This window comes from Podarcis pityusensis (genome assembly GCF_964106645.2).
Source record: "Podarcis pityusensis genome assembly, chromosome: 7".
Classification (NCBI taxonomy): domain Eukaryota; kingdom Metazoa; phylum Chordata; class Lepidosauria; order Squamata; family Lacertidae; genus Podarcis; species Podarcis pityusensis.
In genome coordinates this window covers 37,048,849-37,069,326 of record NC_138031.1, presented here as the reverse complement: position 1 = coordinate 37,069,326, position 20,478 = coordinate 37,048,849, and the positions used below count along the sequence as shown (strand labels likewise).

General features: G+C 42.5%; 1 protein-coding gene and 1 long non-coding RNA gene across 4 annotated transcripts in view; one reads left to right on the top strand and one right to left on the bottom strand.

The window, feature by feature from the left end:
• CA8 (carbonic anhydrase 8) overlaps positions 1-14,156 on the bottom strand; it is a 51,375-nt gene extending 37,219 nt beyond the window's left edge. The window contains exons 1-3 of one of the 3 annotated variants that reach the window (XM_081013617.1): positions 13,893-14,156; positions 10,814-11,005; positions 7,170-7,294 (exon numbers count right to left, since the gene is read on the bottom strand). In XM_081013617.1, coding sequence (XP_080869743.1) covers positions 7,170-7,294; positions 10,814-11,005; positions 13,893-13,968 — 393 coding nt within the window. In that variant the 5' untranslated portion in view covers positions 13,969-14,156. The remainder of the gene's footprint in view (positions 1-7,169; positions 7,295-10,813; positions 11,006-13,892) is intronic. The other 2 variants (XM_081013616.1, XM_081013615.1) reach the window with 2 other exon arrangements.
• A 2,216-nt stretch (positions 14,157-16,372) lies between these two features.
• Positions 16,373-19,908, top strand: LOC308481421. Its single transcript, XR_013988663.1, has 3 exons — positions 16,373-16,442; positions 17,711-17,878; positions 19,701-19,908. It is a non-coding gene; the product is annotated as an uncharacterized lncRNA (long non-coding RNA).
• Positions 19,909-20,478: the final 570 nt, after the last annotated feature.

Here is a 20,478-nt window from a genome sequence, read left to right as displayed (position 1 = left end):
GCAACGGGAGCTCACGCTGTCGCGGGGATTCAAACCGACGACCTTCTGATCAGCAAGCTCTAGGCTCTGTGGTTTAGACCACAGCGCCACCCGCATCCCACTTACCCGGGAGTAAATCCCCTTGACAAGTAGGCCCAGCCGTGTATAATGATCTAAGCCCATGACATGCCAAATTATGAAAGATAGCAGCGCACACCCAGAAATGCCAGGCATGAGTGAGCTTACAACTTGAAATGAGAGATAGCAAGCAAATACAATAGACAAGCCTCAAACTAACAGTGAAATGTTATTGCAGTAAACATAGCAGCAACTCGGTGAGATGAAGCTGATTATATGTCTGGAATGATAAAGTGGGCAAAAGCAGGAAAGCTCTGAATAGGAAAAACGGCCAGTTTGAGAGAATGGATTTGTTGATAGGATAGTGCCAAATCAGTGTTTGTTCAGAACATTGGTTTTGGGGAAACGATGAATAGTTAATGATATGGAAATCTCAGAGACCACTGGAATTATTTCGTGCTTAATTGAATGGGGCATTAAGCACCACACAGAACACAGATTTTACACCATTCCTATCCACAGAGCAGCTGCAACAGTTTTACAGGCAATGAAGTTAAAATTTGTTGTGAATTTGGAGCAAATGGTCAGACAGAATGCTTGCCTGAAATTCAAAATATTTCAAGAAATAAACTGACCTGATCTATTCACTCTTCTTAACATTTCAGGGAAAGTTCTATGTACAATGTTAACAACTGCAACAGCAACAACAAAAGTTCTGGTGCAGGGAAACAATTGTGGAAGATAAAGTAGAAGTGGGATATCGTTACTTTAATCAAAGAGTGTACATGTTAGTAACCTCATCTCAAACCAAACAGAATAAATATTTTTTTTAAGTAGTATGGCATTATCAGAAGAACTTCCCACAAGGCAGAGATTTAATATGTTAAGCTGTTTTATGCTAGTCCAGGCTAGTCCAGGCTAGACACCTTGTCAGGGAACAGGTTTCCAGAGTATCGGGTCTTTGTCACTACCTAAGATCTGTTTCCTTTCCTCAGCTCCCATTTCCTGAGGGTGGATCAGCTTAATTTGTACAACACACACCTAATGGGACTGCCATGTAATGCTGGAAAGGAATTTTCAGCCTAGCATACTATGTGGCATGAGGAAATTTTATTTTTCATGAATATGAGATTAGAGACAGTGCTTTTGACTTAGGCAACATGGTCTAATGAATAAAGCACCCTGAGGTAGATCTGTTCCGGCTACTTTTGTAGCACACTGTTAATTTTCAGCAAAGCATGAAACGTCTCATGTCTCCATATCCACTCCTGGAAGGCAATCAGAAGCCGTGTGGCTTCTTAGGAGAAGCTACACACCACTGCTTTCTTTATCTTCAGACCCATTGCTGCCTCAGCTAATGTAAGAGGAATAACACTGAGCATGGCGATAGGATACGAAGCCTACTCCTAACAATCAGTCCCTCTGGAAGGGCAGCCAACCTCCGAAGGCTTCCTCTTTGAATGTGCAGCACAGAGAGGTTGTGCTTTCATGCCAGTCTGCACACTTCACTAGCTGCATTCACATATCCCCGTTGCCCTGCTGCCCTGACTTGGAGGAAGGAAGGATAGATGACTCATTCATCCACAAACCCCTTTTAATCCCTCCACACAAACCCTTTTATTCTGGTTTTGCTTAGAAATCCGAGGTACCACAAAAAGTTGAGAAGAGGGGAAAGAGGGGCAGTGAGGGTACCACCATAAATCTCTGCTCTGCAGTTCCCTGTACTATTTCAGCAGCCCAGCTGTGGCAATATTGTTGTTAGATTTAAATTGCATCACTCTCACTCTCTCGTCTTAAATTTTATGTGCAGAACAGATCGAAAGAAAAACACACCACTCCCGATCGAAATTCTAATGTTATTGTTTCAAAAGTAGCCGTAGATCAGTTAGAAGGATCTGTTGTTTGTTCTGTGTGCCTCTGTAGGTTTGCAGCATCTGTCTATATCTATGCAAAGAAATAGCTCTGGAAAATATGGAGAACCTGGAGCCTTAAAATGATACGTCTTTTCACTTTCAGCTCTTCTGTGATCTGCTTACTTCCATAGGGTTCAATACTGCTTTGAGTGGTATAATACTGCTTTAAATGTATAGGGCAGATGGGTTCCTAATTCATGGCCTTTTTCACTATGCTATTATACTGCTATTTAAAATATTATTTGAAGTATTTTAAATTAGCATCGATGCATATAAATTAGCATATATATATATATATATATATATGCATGTTATACATATCTGTATACTCCTTGTCCTCTTCTTTGGATGATGACTTAGCTTTTGAGGCCACCCTAGCTTTTCCTGCAACATTTCCCAGGAAAGGAGACCAGTTTTTGAACATGCCCCAGGTCAGCCCCTGACAGCAGTGCAGCGCCAAGTTGTTAAGTGTTCTATCTGCAAGTAATATGTGTCGTTAATATGTCTTAGTTAATTAGCAGCTGCAGTATTCAGTACCCTCATTACTCAATTACCTGAAACCAAAGTCCATCTCAGGCCCTGCGAATGTACCACTTGCATCAAATAAAACCTGATCAAACAAACCCAATATCCTGAAGACCTTATCAACAGATAATAAAATAACTGCTACGCTCTCATGCCTCTTCTTTGTATTTAAAGGTGGTATCAACTGCTTCACACACACACACACACACACACACACACACACTTTTCATTCTGTGACAGAAGGTTAAGGATAAGACTTCAATTTTATAAAGCATACAAATTTACCATTCTCTACAATCTGCTACTAGGAAAACATTGAATGCATTTAACAACTGTGAACGGAAGACTGTGAAACATCTGCTGTTGCTCTGTTCTCTATGCCTGCTCTAAGGGTCAAACAAGATGGGGTATTAAGTGTGTCATGAGCCCTTACATTAGTGACTCTAAAAATACCTTTCAACAGGGGTGGAGGGTGGGATGGGAAAGGGACAATGGCCTGGGAAGGAGGGGAGCTTTAACCCTTTGCCCCCCACCCAGTTCTAATCTGAATTTGGACACCAAGCTTTTGCTATTTTTCCAGGTGGGAAGCTTTCATTGAATGGAAGCTTTCCTCCTGGAGCGACTAGCAGGCACTTGGGGTCCTAGTTTTGATTGGGACCATGGTGGGGCAAAGGAGTAAAGCATTCTTTCTCAGCATGCTAATTTTTGTGGGAGAGGGCTGAGCTTTTTTAGTTGTGGCTATGAGTAAGCAACTGGGAAGCAGATACCCTTGACTATCTACTGCAAGTCATCCAAGTGTATTCAAGTCTCCAGGGCCAGATGAACTGCATCCAAGAGTATTAAAAGAACTGGCAGATGTGATCTCAGAACCACTGGCAGTCATCTTTGAGAATTCCTGGAGAACAGGCAAAGTCCCGGCAGACTGGAGGAGGGCAAATGTTGTCCCTATTTTCAAAAAGGGGAAAAGAGAGGACCCAAATAATTACCGCCCAGTCAGTCTGACATCAATACCAGGGAAGATTCTGGAGCAGATCATTAAGCAAACAGTCTGTGAGCACCTAGAAAGGAATGCTGTGATCACCAATAGTCAGCATGGATTTCTGAAAAAAAGTCATGTCAGACTAACCTGATCTCATTTTTTGACAGAATTACAAGCCTGGTAGATGAAGGGATCACAGTGGATGTAGCCTACCTTGATTTCAGCAAGGCATTTGACAAGGTGCCCCATGATATTCTTGTAAAGAAGCTGGTAAAATGCGGTCTTGACTATGCTACCACTCGGTGGATTTGTAACTGGCTGACTGACCGAACCCAAAGGGTGCTCATCGATGGTTCCTCTTCATCCTGGAGAAGAGTGACTAGTGGGGTGCCACAGGGTTCTGTCTTGGGCCCGGTCTTATTCAACATCTTTATCAACGACTTGGATGATGGACTCAAGGGCATCCTGATCAAATTTGCAGATGACACCAAACTGGGAGGGGTGCCTAACACCCCAGAGGACAGGATCACACTTCAAAACGACCCTGACAGATTAGAGAACTGGGCCAAAACAAACAAGATGAATTTTAACAGGGAGAAATGTAAAGTATTGCACTTGGGCAAAAAAAAATGAGAGGCACAAATACAAGATGGGTGACACCTGGCTTGAGAGCAGTACATGTGAAAAGGATCTAGGAGTCTTGGTTGACCACAAACTTGACATGAGCCAACAGTGTGACGCGGCAGCTAAAAAAGCCAATGCAATTCTGGGCCTCATCAATAGGAGTATAGCATCTAGATCAAGGGAAGTAATAGTGCCACTGTATTCTGCTCTGGTCAGACCTCACCTGGAGTACTATGTCCAGTTCTGGGCACCACAGTTCAAGAAGGACACTGACAAACTGGAACGTGTCCAGAGGAGGGCAACCAAAATGGTCAAAGGCCTGGAAACGATGCCTTATGAGGAATGGCTAAGGGAGCTGGGCATGTTTAGCCTGGAGAAGAGGAGGTTAAGGGGTGATATGATAGCCATGTTCAAATATATAAAAGGATGTCACATAGAGGAGGGAGAAAGGTTGTTTTCTGCTGCTCCAGAGAAGCGGACACGGAGCAATGGATCCAAACTACAAGAAAGAAGATTCCACCTAAATATCAGGAAGAACTTCCTGACAGTAAGAGCTGTTCAACAGTGGAATTTGCTGCCAAGGAGTGTGGTGGAGTCTCCTTCTTTGGAGGTCTTTAAGCAGAGGCTTGACAACCATATGTCAGGAATGCTCTGATTGTGTTTCCTGCTTGGCAGGGGTTGGACTCGATGGCCCTTGTGGTCTCTTCCAACTCTATGATTCTATGATTCTATGATCCAGAGGTCTACCAGGAGATTCCAATCTACCTTCAGCCTACCCCTGGTCTACCATGCCTGGCTGCAGCTGTCCAGAGCATTTTTGTGAAGATTTTACTGAAGGTTAACAAATACAACCAAGAACAACTTCTGAATTTCATAAGGAGAGTTGGTCAATAGACAACGCAATAATTAATTTTGAGAGGTCATACTGGAAACCTCTAGTTGGCTAATCTGTTAAGCCATGAACCAAAAAGTCCTAACCTTGAGTACCAGTTTCCCAGATATGCAGGAAGAATGAAATTACATTGTTTCACTTAAAGATACAGGATGTTGTTTTATTCTCATTTAAAAAATGAAAAATAACATGGAACTTGGCAGTACTGAGCTTCTCTAAGTTTTGGAAAAAATAATAATACATTCTTCTCAATGTTTCTATATGGATATATTTTTTGTATTCTGCAGCTTTCTGGCAGAAACTAAAATGAAAAAGCAAGTGAATATGCAAAGCTAGAATCTTTTGTCATTTGCTCCATTGGCTTCAGTAGATTTAGATATCTAACATCATTCAGTAGCTAAAGCCTGTGGTTCCCGTCTTAAAGCTGTTCACAGATTTAGCTAAATCTCTTTTTGTACCACATGATTAGCTTTCTCCTTAAAACTTTATCCAGATTATTCATTGTCAATCTTTAAAATATATTCCAGGTTTCAAAGGCCCCCCCAAAAAAGTATTTTAGAAATGTATTTTAACATTATGCTATATTAGCTAGGAATTTTAGGGACTATAACTCTGTAAATTAAGCTAATGTTCTTTTTAATTTTTGTACAACTAGAGGAAACAGAGATACATGAAGACCTGAGGTCCACAAGTTATGAAATTAGTGAGTACACACCTACATGTATATTAAGAGTACAGTCATACCTCAGGATAAATGTGCTTCAAGTTAAGTATTTTCGGGTTGCGCTCCGCGGTGACCCAGAAGTAACGAAGCGCGTTACTTCTGGGTTTCACCGTGCATGCATGCGCAGACGGTCAAAATGACGTCACACGCATGCACGGAAGCGGCGAAACGCGACCCGCGCACGCACAGACACAGGTTGCGTTCGCTTCAGGATGCGAACGGGGCTCCGGAACGGATCCCATTCGCATCCCTAGGTACCTAGGTATACACCCAGAGGTGGGGGATGATAACATGCAATTTCATCTGTGTATATAGGTTGCAGAGATCCAAAGCCAATTGTGCTACTCCACCTTCATACATACATCAAGGATGTGATCTTAACACCACATACTTGGAAGTAAGCACCACTGAATTCAATAAGACTTTCTTCTGAGTAGGCACACTTACCTGGATCTCAATGGGATTTACACCTGAGTAGACCTCTGCACTGTGATTTATGCTCATTTTCAGAACAAATGATGATGAAATTCCTGACGTTCTAAAGGAACAGAACTGGCCCTTCCCACTTTTAATTTTCTCAATTAACTGCTCAAGGTTTTGTGCAGATTTTCAACTGTTTTAATGTTTCCCTTTTAGTGACAGAGCAGAGCTAATGTCTGAAGTGGGCCCAAAATCCTTTTGGCATAGTACTTAAAAACAAGCCTTTATCGCAGCAGCTCAGTGCTTCGTAACAAATCCCACAAAGAATTAAAATGGCAAGGAAATTTGTTTTCAAGCTTCTAAGGGGATTAAGATAAATAGCATGAAAATATTTAAAGCCAAACAAATATGCACTGAAAGAGCTTTTATAATATAAAAAGATTAACTGCATAGCATGAGGAAACACTTGAATATCACCAACTAGCACCGTAAATGCACGCATGGAGTTGGACTACCGCACATAGCTCACATTGCGGACTGCAGTAACCCTATACCTGTTTTTAAAAGTTGCATTTCACTAAAAACTGGAAACCCACTGTGGATCAGTACCATTCAAGACCTTCCTTTTAAGTATTGAAAACTGTTTACGAACAAATCCATTGATGATTTTGGCTTGGTTTACGTTTATTTGTCCATAAAAAAACAGGAAGCCAGGTGTGCCTCTGCCCATGTTCCAGCTAGTAGTCAAGGAAATGCTAAGTTTAGCAGAGGTTGTTAGAATATTATTAATGCAGAAGTTAATAGTGCTGAAGGTTAACTTTATGACCAATTAATCATGCAGTAGAATTTGCACCAGAGGCACAATGCTATACATGTTAATTATAAGTTCCCAATGCATACTTAAGATGACAGCCTTTAAAAGTGACTATAAATCAATAAGCTGCAGGGTTAAAATCAAACCAACAGGTTTTTAAGACATTGGTTTCAAATTCAAAGGAAAAGTGTAAGGCTAGATAAGGGCAAGACCACTCTTACCTCCATGGGGAAAGCTTTGAAATTAACAGTGTGTTCAGAGCCACGCTGATTTTCTCTCCCCCAATGAAACCGGACATCGTGCAGTTCAAATTCGTGCCCCCGAGGCAAGGGTCCTCCTGCTAACGCTGCAAAAGAACACAAATAATAGCAGGTGACATAAATAGCCTGCCGTTTTCTGAAGATTTTCTCAGCCAACAGAACAATAGTTAGTGAGAATGAGAGAGAGGTCACATGTGACAAGCTGTGCTCCATGGCTGCACACTTCTTGTTGCGTTCTTAATTTGATGAGGCAGAGCAGTTTTCATGAAGATAAATTTGCTTGTCTGTATTTATCCCTTCTAGGCGTGAATGTGTACATATCCATACATCAGGCCTGCATCTTTACTAGCTGATGGAGTTCTGTGCATACTATGTAACTTACGTTTGTTGTGAGGAAGCTGAACATGAAAAAACAAAACAAATTCTCAACCATTTGAGTCATATTTGGGCCCAGTCTAGTCAAGTGCAGGCACAGCACCTGTATGCATTAAAGAGATTAATGGAGCCCTGTTTTCCCCATCCAGCATGTCGGGAGAAAACATGTGTCTATTGAGCCTGGCAGGGTCCCTCTGAACATGGGTGCTGCATCCATGCTCATCTGAATTGGGCCCATAACGGCTAACAAACTAACAGCTTGTCCTAACTGACAGACATAGATAGATAAGATAAGCTTGAATCCTCAGCAATATCATCTTATGCATGAAATAAACTATCTATTATTCTATGGCCTCGCTTTTAAAAAGAAGTATAAACTTGCTAATCTTTCACAAACCCAGGATATCCAAATGTCAGAGCCCAGAGGAAGAAAATCAAAATATATATCTGCATATAATTTCTACGAGAACTAGAAAACTGAGTGAATGATCTACAGTGATATGGCCTGGATCTACAAGTCACAGCATTATATATTTGGAATATTGCCAAGAACACTGTGGGTTTCTTTACATGTCTACATAAAAGCATCAAAGTGACCCAGGTTTGACTGACACAGATTGTAATGAGATATGCAGAAGGAAGGGATACAAATGGATGATAATAGAAAAGTAACCATGACGTTCTGCAGAGAGTTGATTCAGTCCTTTCAGAGCAGAGAAAGTAAGAAAGATCTCCCAAGGCTGACTTTTCAAAAGACATTATTTTTCCACATGCCTGTAGACTCAGTAGGGATAGGGCTATGAAGAACTTCTCTCAACTCTAATGGGTATTTTATGAGTCCCATGTTAGAAGAACTTCTTCCAGGACGGCTTCCAGTAGATTCAGAGCTGGGACTCAGAGGATGGTCTATAGAAAAGCCATTACATGAGCAATTAGTGATCCTGTGTTCCCCTGGTTACGGAAACTGGCAGAGTCTGTGGCAAAACACAAGACTGTCTTGGATCCTGCATATAAAACTGCTACCTTTAAGGCTGACAGTCAGCTTCCTCTTCATAGTTTTTCTCCCTTTGAAAACTGAATGCAAAGTTCCAAACTGGTAAGGGAAGTTCTATAGCACCTCAAAGTGCTTACGTTTGTTGTGAGGAAGCTGAACATGAAAAAACAAAACAAATTCTCGTTTATTGCAGCAGGAACTGCTGAATACCGGCTTTCATTGTCAAATACTTATGTTGCAGCAAATCAGATAGTCTTTTAGGTGCTATAAAACTCCTCATCTGCTTCACTGTAATAAGGCTACTCCTCCAGAACATGCATAGAATATATTGACAAAATATGCACATTTCCACCTTTAACCATATAACACATCTCTTTCGCTATTAAAAGTGAACTACCTATATTATCTATTCATGGTTTGCTCTCTGCTGAAAAAGTAGATATATATTGTACATGAATGATCAGTTCTAGAGGTGCAGTAAGGACATTTTCAGTGGGGAATATGTTTGAAATGTTAGGTTTTTTCCCATGAGATACTAGCAGCAGTGAAAAAGTTAGTGATTTTTAAAGCCCTCTTCCTTATTTTGAAATACCATGGACCATTTTAGACATTTTCTACATAAGGTAAGAGAAGGAGGATCTGCTATGCTTCCAGATAATATCGCTGGGGGGAAATCTATGCGCATCCCTGAGAATGTGCATTCTGCCCTGAATTTGAAGATATTTTCCCATACAAGTTAGATGCTTTTCTCCAATTTGGACATGGCCTGCAAGTGCAGGCAGATGAAGCACAAGTCAATTGTACTTCCTCTCCTGTCACTTGTGCAGAATATTTTAAGTGGCTCTAAGAAGAGCAGCAGAAAGGGAGCCTCCCTCAAATACCCCCACCAGCAATAGCAGGAAGGGAAAGGCTTTCAACTGTGGGATAAAGGGCTCTTGTAACATCAGCACCCTCTGCCTCTCAGGAAGAAAATTGGCAAGGGGAAGAGAGACTGAACTGGCTTTATCCATTGGCCACTGAAGGAGCAGCTGCGCCAAAGGTTTTCCTCTTCCCTCCCATTCCTTTTCCCCTTGGTATCAAGTCTATTCAATTGTGAGCCTGCAGGTAGGGACTGCAGGTGGGCAAGGGCCATAGCTCAGCAGTAGGTAGAGCTATGCAGAAGGTATTGGGTTCAATCCTTGAATGCCCCCTGCCTGAAAATCTGGATAACTGCTTCTGGTAAGTGCAGACAATACTGAGCTGGATAGACCAAAGGACTGAGCCACCTTCCTGTGTTCTTCCCAACCTAAGAGTTGCAAGCATCCGGTACGGGTCCATTGACAAATATTTCCTGCTGACCAGCCAGCTAGAGACACAGTGAGAACTTTCCTTGTGGTCTCCCAGCTGTTTCGTAGCATTTAGAGACTGCCAAGAATATGATAAATAAAAGGCTTTCTTCCTATTGCTAACTCTTGATGCTGGTGTCTTATGTCAGCATATAGTGGCAAGTTGGGGGATTTTCTTTTTAATAGAAGTAAAAAAAAAACCATAGAGACAATTTTAAATTTGGGAATGGGACATGCACGCGAAGACCCAAGAACATGGAGAGGGCATCTTAAGTGTTGCCCATTTTTGCCAAGCCAATTTCCATCACTGTTACAGATTATTACAATTCTGTTGGTTAGAAGCCAATTCTAGCATTATTTCTCCCTATTTTATGTGTCTGAACCAGAGGAAGGCAGCCAGAAAGTGGCTGAAAACACATATGCTTGAAGCATTGCACTCCTTGCTTGAACGCTTCTGGGACCTTCTTTGCAGTCTTATGACTTGTAACTACTATTTTTATGTTACAAACAAGCATCCACAGAGTTTTCTCTGAGAGTTTTTCAATAAAGAAAAAAGAAGGGTATGTCAGGGGTTTATGACTTTCACAATGAAGGGAAAAAATGAAATGAAACGGGAGCCTGTGTCTGAAGTAGCTAAGAGTGTGAAGCATGTCAGTCAGTCCCTTGTTCAATGCTCACCTCAGCTGTAGACTTGCTAGGTGGCCTTAGGCAAGCCATTCTCAGCCTCAGTCTTCACACCTGTAATATGGGGATAATAATACCGACCTTACAGGGTGCTGTTGAGAATATTGAGCTAATGTGTATGAAACTGTCTGCTTTTTGTTGTTGATAAGGATAGCATAATTGATAAGTGACAGCAATGATGGTTTGGACATATCCCAAAGCAAACAATAAAGAATAGGAAAGCATACCTGATTTGGACTTTAAGAGGATCTGAACTGAGTGTCCATCATTGATGACCTCACAGTCACGGCACACAACATAGTTTGGTGATAAACATACTTCCAACAGCAAGGGGTCAAATTTTGCTTCTCTTGAATTCAGGTTAATAGGAGACTGATATTCTCCATTAGCATCAGGAAAGACTAATCCCCACTCAACTCCTAGGATAAAAGAAATCATACTTGTTTGAAATTAAAAAATAAAGTATTTCTATATGCTCTTCGAATCATGAGCCCTAAAATATATTCCATCTACTTCCTTATGCTGATGCAAGTTTCTTAAAAGGATTCACCCAAATCATCCTGTTCCTTCTAGATGTCCAAAGTGCAAAATAGTAAAGGTAAAGGGACCCCTGACCATTAGGTCCAGTCGTGGACGACTCTGGGGTTGCAGCGCTCATCTCACTTTATTGGCCGAGGGAGCTTCCAGGTCATGTGGCCAGCATGAGTAAGCCGCTTCTGGCGAACAGAGCAGCACATGGAAACGCCGTTTACCTTCCCACCGGAGCGGTACCTATTTATCTACTTGCACTTTGATGTGCTTTCGAACTGCTAGGTGGGCAGGAGCAGGGACCGAGCAACGGGAGCTCACCCCGTCGCGGGGATTCAAACTGCCGACCTTCTGATCAGCAAGTCCTAGGCTCAGGACCAAACTATATATGATATTAGGGGACACGGGTTGCGCTGTGGTCTAAACCACTGAGCCTAGGGCTTGCCAATCGGAAGGTCGCGGTTTGAATCCCCGCGACGGGGTGAGCTCACTGGTGGAGGAAGAGGAGTGCAGGGGGAGTACACTGCCCTTGGCAGCGCAATCCCGGTAGGGTGCTGTTGTGGCTGCCCCCCTCCCATGCTGGGCACCACGCCCCTGCGGCCACACGCCCTGCCTCCGCCTGCTCTCTGCCTCCCGGTGCCAGAGCATGAAGCTCCGCCAATGGGTGAGCTCCCATTGCTCGGTCGCAGATCCTGCCAACCTAGCAATTTGAAAGCACATCAAAGTGCAAGTAGATACCGCTCCGGCAGGAAGGTAAATGGCATTTCCATGTGTTCTGGTTTCGCCAGAAGTGGCTTAGTCATGCTGGCCACATGACCCAGAAAAACTGTCTGCGGACAAACGTCGTCTCCCTCGGCAAGCAAAGCGATATGAGCGCCGCAACCCCAGAGTCATTCGTGACTGGACTTAACTGGCAGGGTTCCTTTACCTATATATTTCTATCTATATGATATTAAATGCAGAATCGGTCCTCATAGCAGGGAGCGTTGTTGGCCTCCTGACCCTAGTGTCACTGCTGGGGCAGGGTAGTGGTGACATTCGGAGCTTTGTGGGCACATTTGCAGGAGTGCAGGATTTACTCCATCAGTGCCAACACAGCCCTGACACCTTGTCCCCTGCCTCCCTGCATCATCCAAATAAATGGCAGTAATGACAATGTTAGGAGGGTGGTTCTGCAGCACCACCCTAGCCACTACTAGTTAAGCGAATCTTTACATTTACTGTGCCTATATTTTAAAACCGTTAGGGTGCTAAAAGTAATAAGATCCACAACAGATAAGGAGGTGGATTTTAACACTCTCCTCCCCTGCTGTAGTCCTGATGGGAAAACACTCATTGAAAGCTGCTGCTTGCATTAGGAGGAAATTTACATTTGCTGTGAAAACAGATACTTCAAAGAGCAATTTTCATCAGGTTTTTCTCCCCTACCTATCAATTGCAGTCCTGATAGTTATCATCCCCCAGCCCAGCCCAGCTCCTGCCATTCATATTTTTTAAAACATGCACGTTAAATGAAAGGGCACATTTAATTTGGTCCAGGTGGCTGTGAGACATGCCAAAGAAGTTTCATTAGGGGACAAAATATATTTGATAAAAGAAATTAACATTTCTATATTCCAAGAAGCAAATGTAAAATGCTTGCCATGACCACTGACCCATCTGAACTGGACAGCAATGTCTTTTCAACCAGCATCTGATTCAGTTAAGCCCAAATCATGGAAACCCTGTTCTGGTTTTGAAGAGAAACTTTGCTGAGACAAAATCAGTTTCAAATAAAACATCTTGAAGCAAATAAGCAAGTATCTGTGTTCACCAGAATGCTTCTTCGGATTGAAGAAAATGTCAGTCTATGCTTGCACCCAAGATCTTGATTTCACTTAACACAGTCTAGTCTTATTAAGTTTTCATAACATCTTCATTTCCTCATAGAAACTGTAGATTGGATCTTTTCACCATATCCAAGCAACATTGCAGGTAATACACACACACACACACACACACACACTCCGTAAGTTGAAAGTTACCCCACTACTTCGTGAAGGTTTAGTTGGCTTTACTAAAGAGGTATTACCCAGCTGCTAACTTTTAGGATCCCCCGCTAGTGGGCTAACACATCTAACCAGCAACTTTTGTTTTTCTTAGCCTTCTGTCACAAGACCATCATTTACACAACTCATATACAACTGTGACTGTGTGCTTCATCTACACATTGCTGCCATTTGTGAGTCCTAGCCATAAACATTTCTGTACCCATGTTATTAAATTCAGCTTGGATTATCAAATGTGAGAGGAGATTAGAAATCCCTTTTGATTTCCCTCAGTCAGTGCTCACTGGACAGTAAAAAGCAACAAAAGCAACCCAGCTTTTTGTGTGTACAGCCAGTGGCGCTGTCAGAGCTACAGTGTTTGACTTTCAAACACAGCGAGGGAATGTGCAACTTATTTGTGGAAATGCTGCATCTTTGCCTTCGGAAAGAGAAGGGCTTACTGCTGAAGCAGTTCTAGAGTTTCTGTTTTGTGTTGGTTGTTTTTTTTTAACCTAAAATTAAATAGCATGCTTTTCTTAACTTGATAGTTTGCACACACACCCTTTTTCAATGTGCTAAAATGACACCTGATCTTCAAACAGTATTTCCAAGGCGTATTGGTGACAAGAGTAAATGCGAACTTTATATTTAAGTTTTCTCTCACACACATGCACACTCAGGCACACAATGAAAAGGCTTCACTCGCTCAGCCCACCTAGCAGCTCACAGTTTCAAGCCCCAACCTCCTTACCTTCTTCATAACCCCACTCCAGAGTCTCCTCTTTCTCAGGAAAGAGATCCGATTCCTCAATGTAGCTGTCAGCCATTCCCAGGCGCTCTCCAGCAGCTCCTTCCCTCTGAGCACTCTGGCTGTCTCTGGAAGGCTGCCTTGAGGAAGTCTGTTCTCCGCAGGCAGCCAGGCTCTGTGTGTGTGTGTGTGTGTGTGTGTGTGTGCGCGCGCGCACAAAGCAGGAGCTGGAGACTTGCACTGGAGAACAGCTCGTCTATGACAGCGTGTGACAAACACATACGAGAGTCAGGAAGCTTGGTTGATGTTTGTTTGGCCCCTGTCACTTTTATATACGTTTCTAGAGAATCCTGAAATGTGATGGTATTATTAGTCAGTGTATGATATGGGTTAATGAAATATAATACAGTACAGGAATGGGTGGGTAGGTGGAGCAATCAAATCCAGGCATTTAAGGCAAACAATTAGGCTGTGAAGAAAGATAGATGCTCTACAAGGTGAAGGGATTTGTTTGCCTCCAGGAGCCTCTAAAACAGGGGTGAGGACCCAAATGTTGTTGGAGTACAACTCACATCAGCCCCTGCCTGCATGGCCAATGGAGACGGAGGATGGGAGTTGTAGCCAACAACATCTGAAGGGCCACAACTTCCCTGTTTGAAACCAACTCACTGGAGAACTGTGACGTCTGTGTCCAGCTGTGTCTAGACTTGTAGCTAAGCCGACAACATTTGAGCAGGAACTGTCCCATGTTAGAATGCATCTGTTCAAAGAACAAAGTACAGTGGTACCTTGGGTTAAGTACTTAATTAATTCCGGAGGTCCGTTCTTAACCTGAAACTGTTTTTAACCTGAAGCACCACTTTAGCTAATGGGGCCTCCTGATGCCACCGTGCTGCCGGAGCCGGATTTCTGTTCTTATCCTGAAGCAAAGTTCTTAACCTGAAGCACTATTTCTGGGTTAGCGGAGTGTGTAACCTGAAGCGTATGTAACCCGAGGTACCACTGTATTGCTATGTGGAAAGGCTGGTGAAAGATATGTTTCAAAATCCCGGGGCACAATGACCAAAGCACTGACCACATGACTCCAGAGTAGCAAGTTTACTCTGTATGCTGGAGAGCCTCTAGCGATCTGTCTTGAGTTAGACTCACTTGCATTTTAAGAAAGGAAGACTACTTCTTTTTCATGCCCCAGAATGCTATTACTAAGCATTCCAGACTCTCATTGTTTTGAGGGAGGGGTTCAAGTACATATCTGAAGTTTATGTTTGTGTAATAAAAACGGATTAAAACCCTGCTGCAACAAATTCATTTTTTAAAAAACATGACTTTTTGCCATTTGGAAAGTGATGGTGAAAATGCACTAAAAAGTGTGGGGTGAATGAACGACTAGTGGGAGGACATGTGTAAAGGCCCTACAAGCATATCAGGATGAATGAACAAGACAAATGCTCATTGTCTTATAACTCAATTGCCACACTCATAGGTAAAGGTAAAGGTACCCCTGCCCGTACGGGCCAGTCTTGCCAGACTCTAGGGTTGTGCGCTCATCTCACTCTATAGGCCGGGAGCCAGCGCTGTCAGCAGACACTTCCGGGTCACGTGGCCAGCATGACAAGCTGCATCTGGCAAGCCAGTGCAGCACACGGAATGCCATTTACCTTCCTGCTGGTAAGCGGTCCCTATTTATCTACTTGCACCCGAAGGTGCTTTCGAACTGCTAGGTTGGCAGGCGCTGGGACCGAACGACGGGCGCACACCCCGCCGCGGGGATTCGAACCGCCGACCATGCGATTGGCAAGTCCTAGGCGCTGAGGTTTTACCCACAGTGCCACCCGCGTCCCCTGCCACACTCATATGCATGTCCAATTAGACAGGACTTTACTTAGGTATCAATTATCCTAAACCTCCAGCCTATAATGATCACTGTGGAGAGCAGGATGACTTCCCAGGTTAATTTTATAAGAAAACACCTTAATAACCATATATTAGGCTGTGCATGCCTTGGAACCAAACTGGAAATTTAGGAGAAGTTCCTAATAGCAACAATAAATAAAATATAGTGCTGCAGGGCCTCTTCACATCAGGCTATGCAGGTAGTGGGTCTATCCTGAAGCCACTGATTCGTCATCCTATTGTGGAACAGATCAACATTGCTTTCCATACACAATCTGATGTACTGAACAAGCCCAGCTGAACCCTTCAAAAAGCCCTGCCTGTAGTTCTTTACACATGCCACAAACATCATTTAAAAATGGATTTCAACATGGCTGTTTCGTAGCAGTGATGCCTAGTGTCCTGAGTGACTTCCAAAGTTTCCCTTAGCGTGCATCTTGGCAGTGAAAATTGTAGACACATTATACACAGCTGCAGAAGGTGCTCAGAAACATGAGAACAAATTATGAATTACATTTTGTGCTTGTACATTTTTATTAGAGGAAGGTGCAAAGAGGAAGAAGACAAAGAACACCAAACCCTGAAACAGAAATGTCAACACAAGCTTCTTTTTGCAGGACCTTTGTTGTTTGTTCTTTGATCAACGAGCAAGACTCTGAAGTGAGTCAATGTGCTGAATCTAATTTGACCCTTTGGGGACCAGAAGGTTATTCCTCTTTCTACATTTGCTTTAAACAAGGATGTGCCCAACTATAAGTCTACATGGCCACAAGGGCAGTGAGGCTGTGTAAACAAAGCTTGGGGGAAAGATTAACTTTTCAGAAAAACAAAAACAGAAATGCATACCTTATATAATAGGGGTTTTCCATAATAAAGAAGGTAACATTGCTTATTCAGGGTTGTCTCTGGGCCAGAACTCAGGGGAAATTTTATTGTACTGCCCACCAGCATGGGTTACACATTGTGTACACTTATGTATAGTAGATACCCATCACTTTTACTTGTTTTTAAGAAAAGCAGCTCTGAGAGGAGATGGTTGGGAGTGGAGGAATTATGTGAGGGAAACAGTGTTTAATCATCTCAACACCCTTCTCCAAATTGCCCTTTTTTGCTCTCCCAAGAGGTTTCAGAAGTGTTACTGCCTGCACAAAGCACTCATTTTGAACATTAAGGGTAGGGAGTCACTAGGGGAAGTTATGGAATAGACATATGGTTGTGAATCTTCCCTGCTTGACCCACATGATCCCAGTCGATCAAAGCTACTTTTCTAAAGGGGGAAAGGGGGCATCTGTTACACACCCCTAGGCTATCTTTACATTATTTGACTGCTGGTTAGTAGACTCAGGCTAGTAACCCTGGTGGCTATCAAATATGAAGGATACATCCATTGCTTTATAGTGTGTGTGATGACCTACCAATATGCATATATACAAGCAGTGATTCAGTTCCATGTTTAACAAGGCAATGCTAAATCTGAAGAACACTATGGGAGGGGGGAAGCTACAGCTACAACAAAATTCAGTTTGGCAAGATAGTTGAAAGACTTTCTAAAATGTTTAGCCAAAGAGGAAAACAAAAGTGGAAACAAGAACTTTTGTTTTTTCTCTTTTTTTCTTTTTTCTTTTTTCTGTAATTCTAAAATTCTTAATAAATATCATTTTTAAAAAAAAAGAACTTTGTAATGCAGAGCAAGGGAAGGGGATGACACACAACAAGGGGTATGAAATAGCAATATGGAGCAAGATTAACCAAACAGTAGACTAGTGCAGAGACTTCCACTTAATTGGCTCAGGGGGTCAGTAGAAACCACAGAACAACACACAGGGGGATGAGAGCGAGGATCATTCTGTTTGGAAAACTGAAATGCTGATGCAGATGGAATGTCTGTCATAGCATGATGCTGAATTTCATCCATGATGTCTTTGTAGGAAAGATGCAGGATACAAAATGCACAGCAACATAGGATGCAGAAAGTTGCCTTGTACCAGATCAGACCTTTGGTCCACGTAGCTTGTCTATGCTGTCTGGAGGCAGCACCTGCCCTGGGTTTCAGACAGGAGTCACCAGTCCTACCTGGAGATCTTTTTGCAATAAAAGTATGTGCTTTATCACTAAGCTATGGCCTTTACCATAACTCAAACTCAATAAAAGGAATAGAATGAGATTTTCTAAACAAAAACTGCCGTCATGAGGTCCTGAAAGATCATTTGCCTAATCTTAATCAGGTTGAAAGCCAGAAGGGATTCCTGAAAGAATTAGGGAGACTAATCAGGTCATTTGGGACACTCTTGGCTTCAGTTGGTCTTTTTATTTATTGTGGTGGTGTCAGAAATTAAATATTACCTAAAGTAACTGAGTGAGCTGGGAGAAGCTAAAAATTCATGTGAACAAACAAGGGCTGGAGTAAAAGGTCACATAATGTAAGTGCAGTTTTGAAAACCAAAGAAATAATGAATTTCAAATATTAGAATTAATTATTGCCTAGCCTGCCTCCTGTTTTGTCTGTTTACATAATACTTATTTAACAGCCATGGTCTCTGACCGTTTTTAATGAAGGAAACCCCCTTGTTGAACATATTAAGAGAGCAAAATACTTTGGGTATAACACAGGTAGTGAGAACAAGGGTGAGATGCCCCATCAAGTAAATATTGCTTATTAGGACATAACACAGAAGCATCAAAAAGCGACGCAACTTTTCATGCTTCCGAGACAGAACCGGTTATGGCTTGCACTTCTCCATTGGGAGACATTTAGCTCACAGTGGTGCCTGCTTCCTCAGACGTTACTTGGGAGCATAGAGATATGATGTGCTTCACAGTAATGTATAAAGCTGATCAGGCCCACCTAGCTGAAATGAAGCAATTTTCTGCCTCATCGGGCTGTTTGCTAATGCGCAAAAGTTGCCCTTGGACATATAGTGATATGCAGTGATAAACCAGTTTAATGTTATGTACATGACCCTCAATCTCATCTGTTTCCCCCACTACTCTTTTCCTCCTCTGCGTGTAGGAGATCAGAACCATCTGCTCCCATTTTAAGCTAGCAAACGTTGTTTCATCTGAACTATGGTTTGCTAGAACAAGCCAAGACCAAACCAAGATCCTGCCTTGTTCAGATAAACCTCAATTAAAACTAACCACGGCTTTTAGTTTGAACACAACAACAAAATGGTTAGTTTAAAACAGAAGTGGATGCTTCCCATCTCCTCTTTGCATCTACACTGAAGGAGATGGGACTGGGGAGCAGGCTCATACATATAGCATTAAACTATGGTTTAGCTCAGTGCTGGGGAACCTGTGGTTCTTCAGGTACAGCACCAGATTTAGGGCAGTGCAGGCGGTTCCCCCACACAGGATGCTGAACAAAACTGAGAAGATCCATTTGTGGGCACCAAATTTTGGCCTCACATAGGGCCCCATATTAGGGACGCAGGTGGCGCTGTGGTCTAAACCACTGAGCCTTGGGCTTGCCAATCGGAAGGTCAGCAGTTCGAATCCCCGCAACAGGATGAGCTCCCGTTGCTCTGTCCCAGCTCCTGCCAACCTAGCAGTTCGAAAGCACGTCAAAGTGCAAGGAGATAAATAGGTACCACTCCAGCGGAAAGGTAAACGGCATTTTCGTGCGCTGCTCTGGTTTTGCCAGAAGCGGCTTAGTCATGCTGGCCACATGGCCTGGAAAAACTGCGGATAAACGTCAGCTCCCTCGGCCAGTAAAGCAAGATAAGCGCCGCAACCCTAGAGTTGTTCATGACTGGACTTAACTGTCAGGGGTTCTTTACCTTTTTAGGGCCCCATATTACTAAAGATTACCCAAGTGTTATCAGACTCTCATTCTTGTTATTCCCAATAGAACCAACCAGAACCATGATTTTCAGAACCAACTTCTGAAAAGCCACAGGTTTCCTATTCATGTTTTAGTGTTACTTCTGAACCTGATCATCATTATAGAGGACCATCTGTTTCATCAGTGAAACACAAATTGCTTCTGCACAACTCAAAATGCTAAACAGAAGATTGTAGAACAGGGAGGCAGAATATCCTGCAGCTGGTCTGGCACACCATTTCTTCATACTTCAATCCTCAATTCTTGGATTTTTAACAATGTAAATTGGTATAGCAGTTAAAATTCCATTTTAGTTGGGTACCTCTGAGCACTCTAAAATACTAAAGTGCTGGATATTATTGCTAACATTTATAATTAATTGTTCATGTTCTAGCTTGTTAACTGGCTTTAAATTTAGAGCAACTGCAAGTACTGAGAGTCTTATTTGGGTTCTTTTCATTTGCCTGTGTGATGATGAGATGTTATATTCCAAAACATTAATGTACTCAGCATTTATAAGTAATATAAAAAACTCTAATGAACAGAGTTCCAAAGTGACATTAAACCTTCTTGTTGACAAATTTGAAATGAAATCTTATCTTTCTGAAGGGCAATGCCGAAAATCACCCCTATAAAGGCAGAAAGAGCCATGTGCCACAAATATAACAAATGGCAATGTTCACTGAAGCTGTGTTCTTTCTGCTGCGTTCTCTCTCTCTCTCTCTCTCTCTCTCTCTCTCTCTCTCTCTCTCATTTTCTTTAAAAAAACCCAAACAAACTTTAATGGAGGGTGGGGTAATCATAGTGCTGATAGACTTTGCCAAGCTAGCCAAGATTACGAATGGGTGAAATGTTAGTCTGTAAAATTTCTTT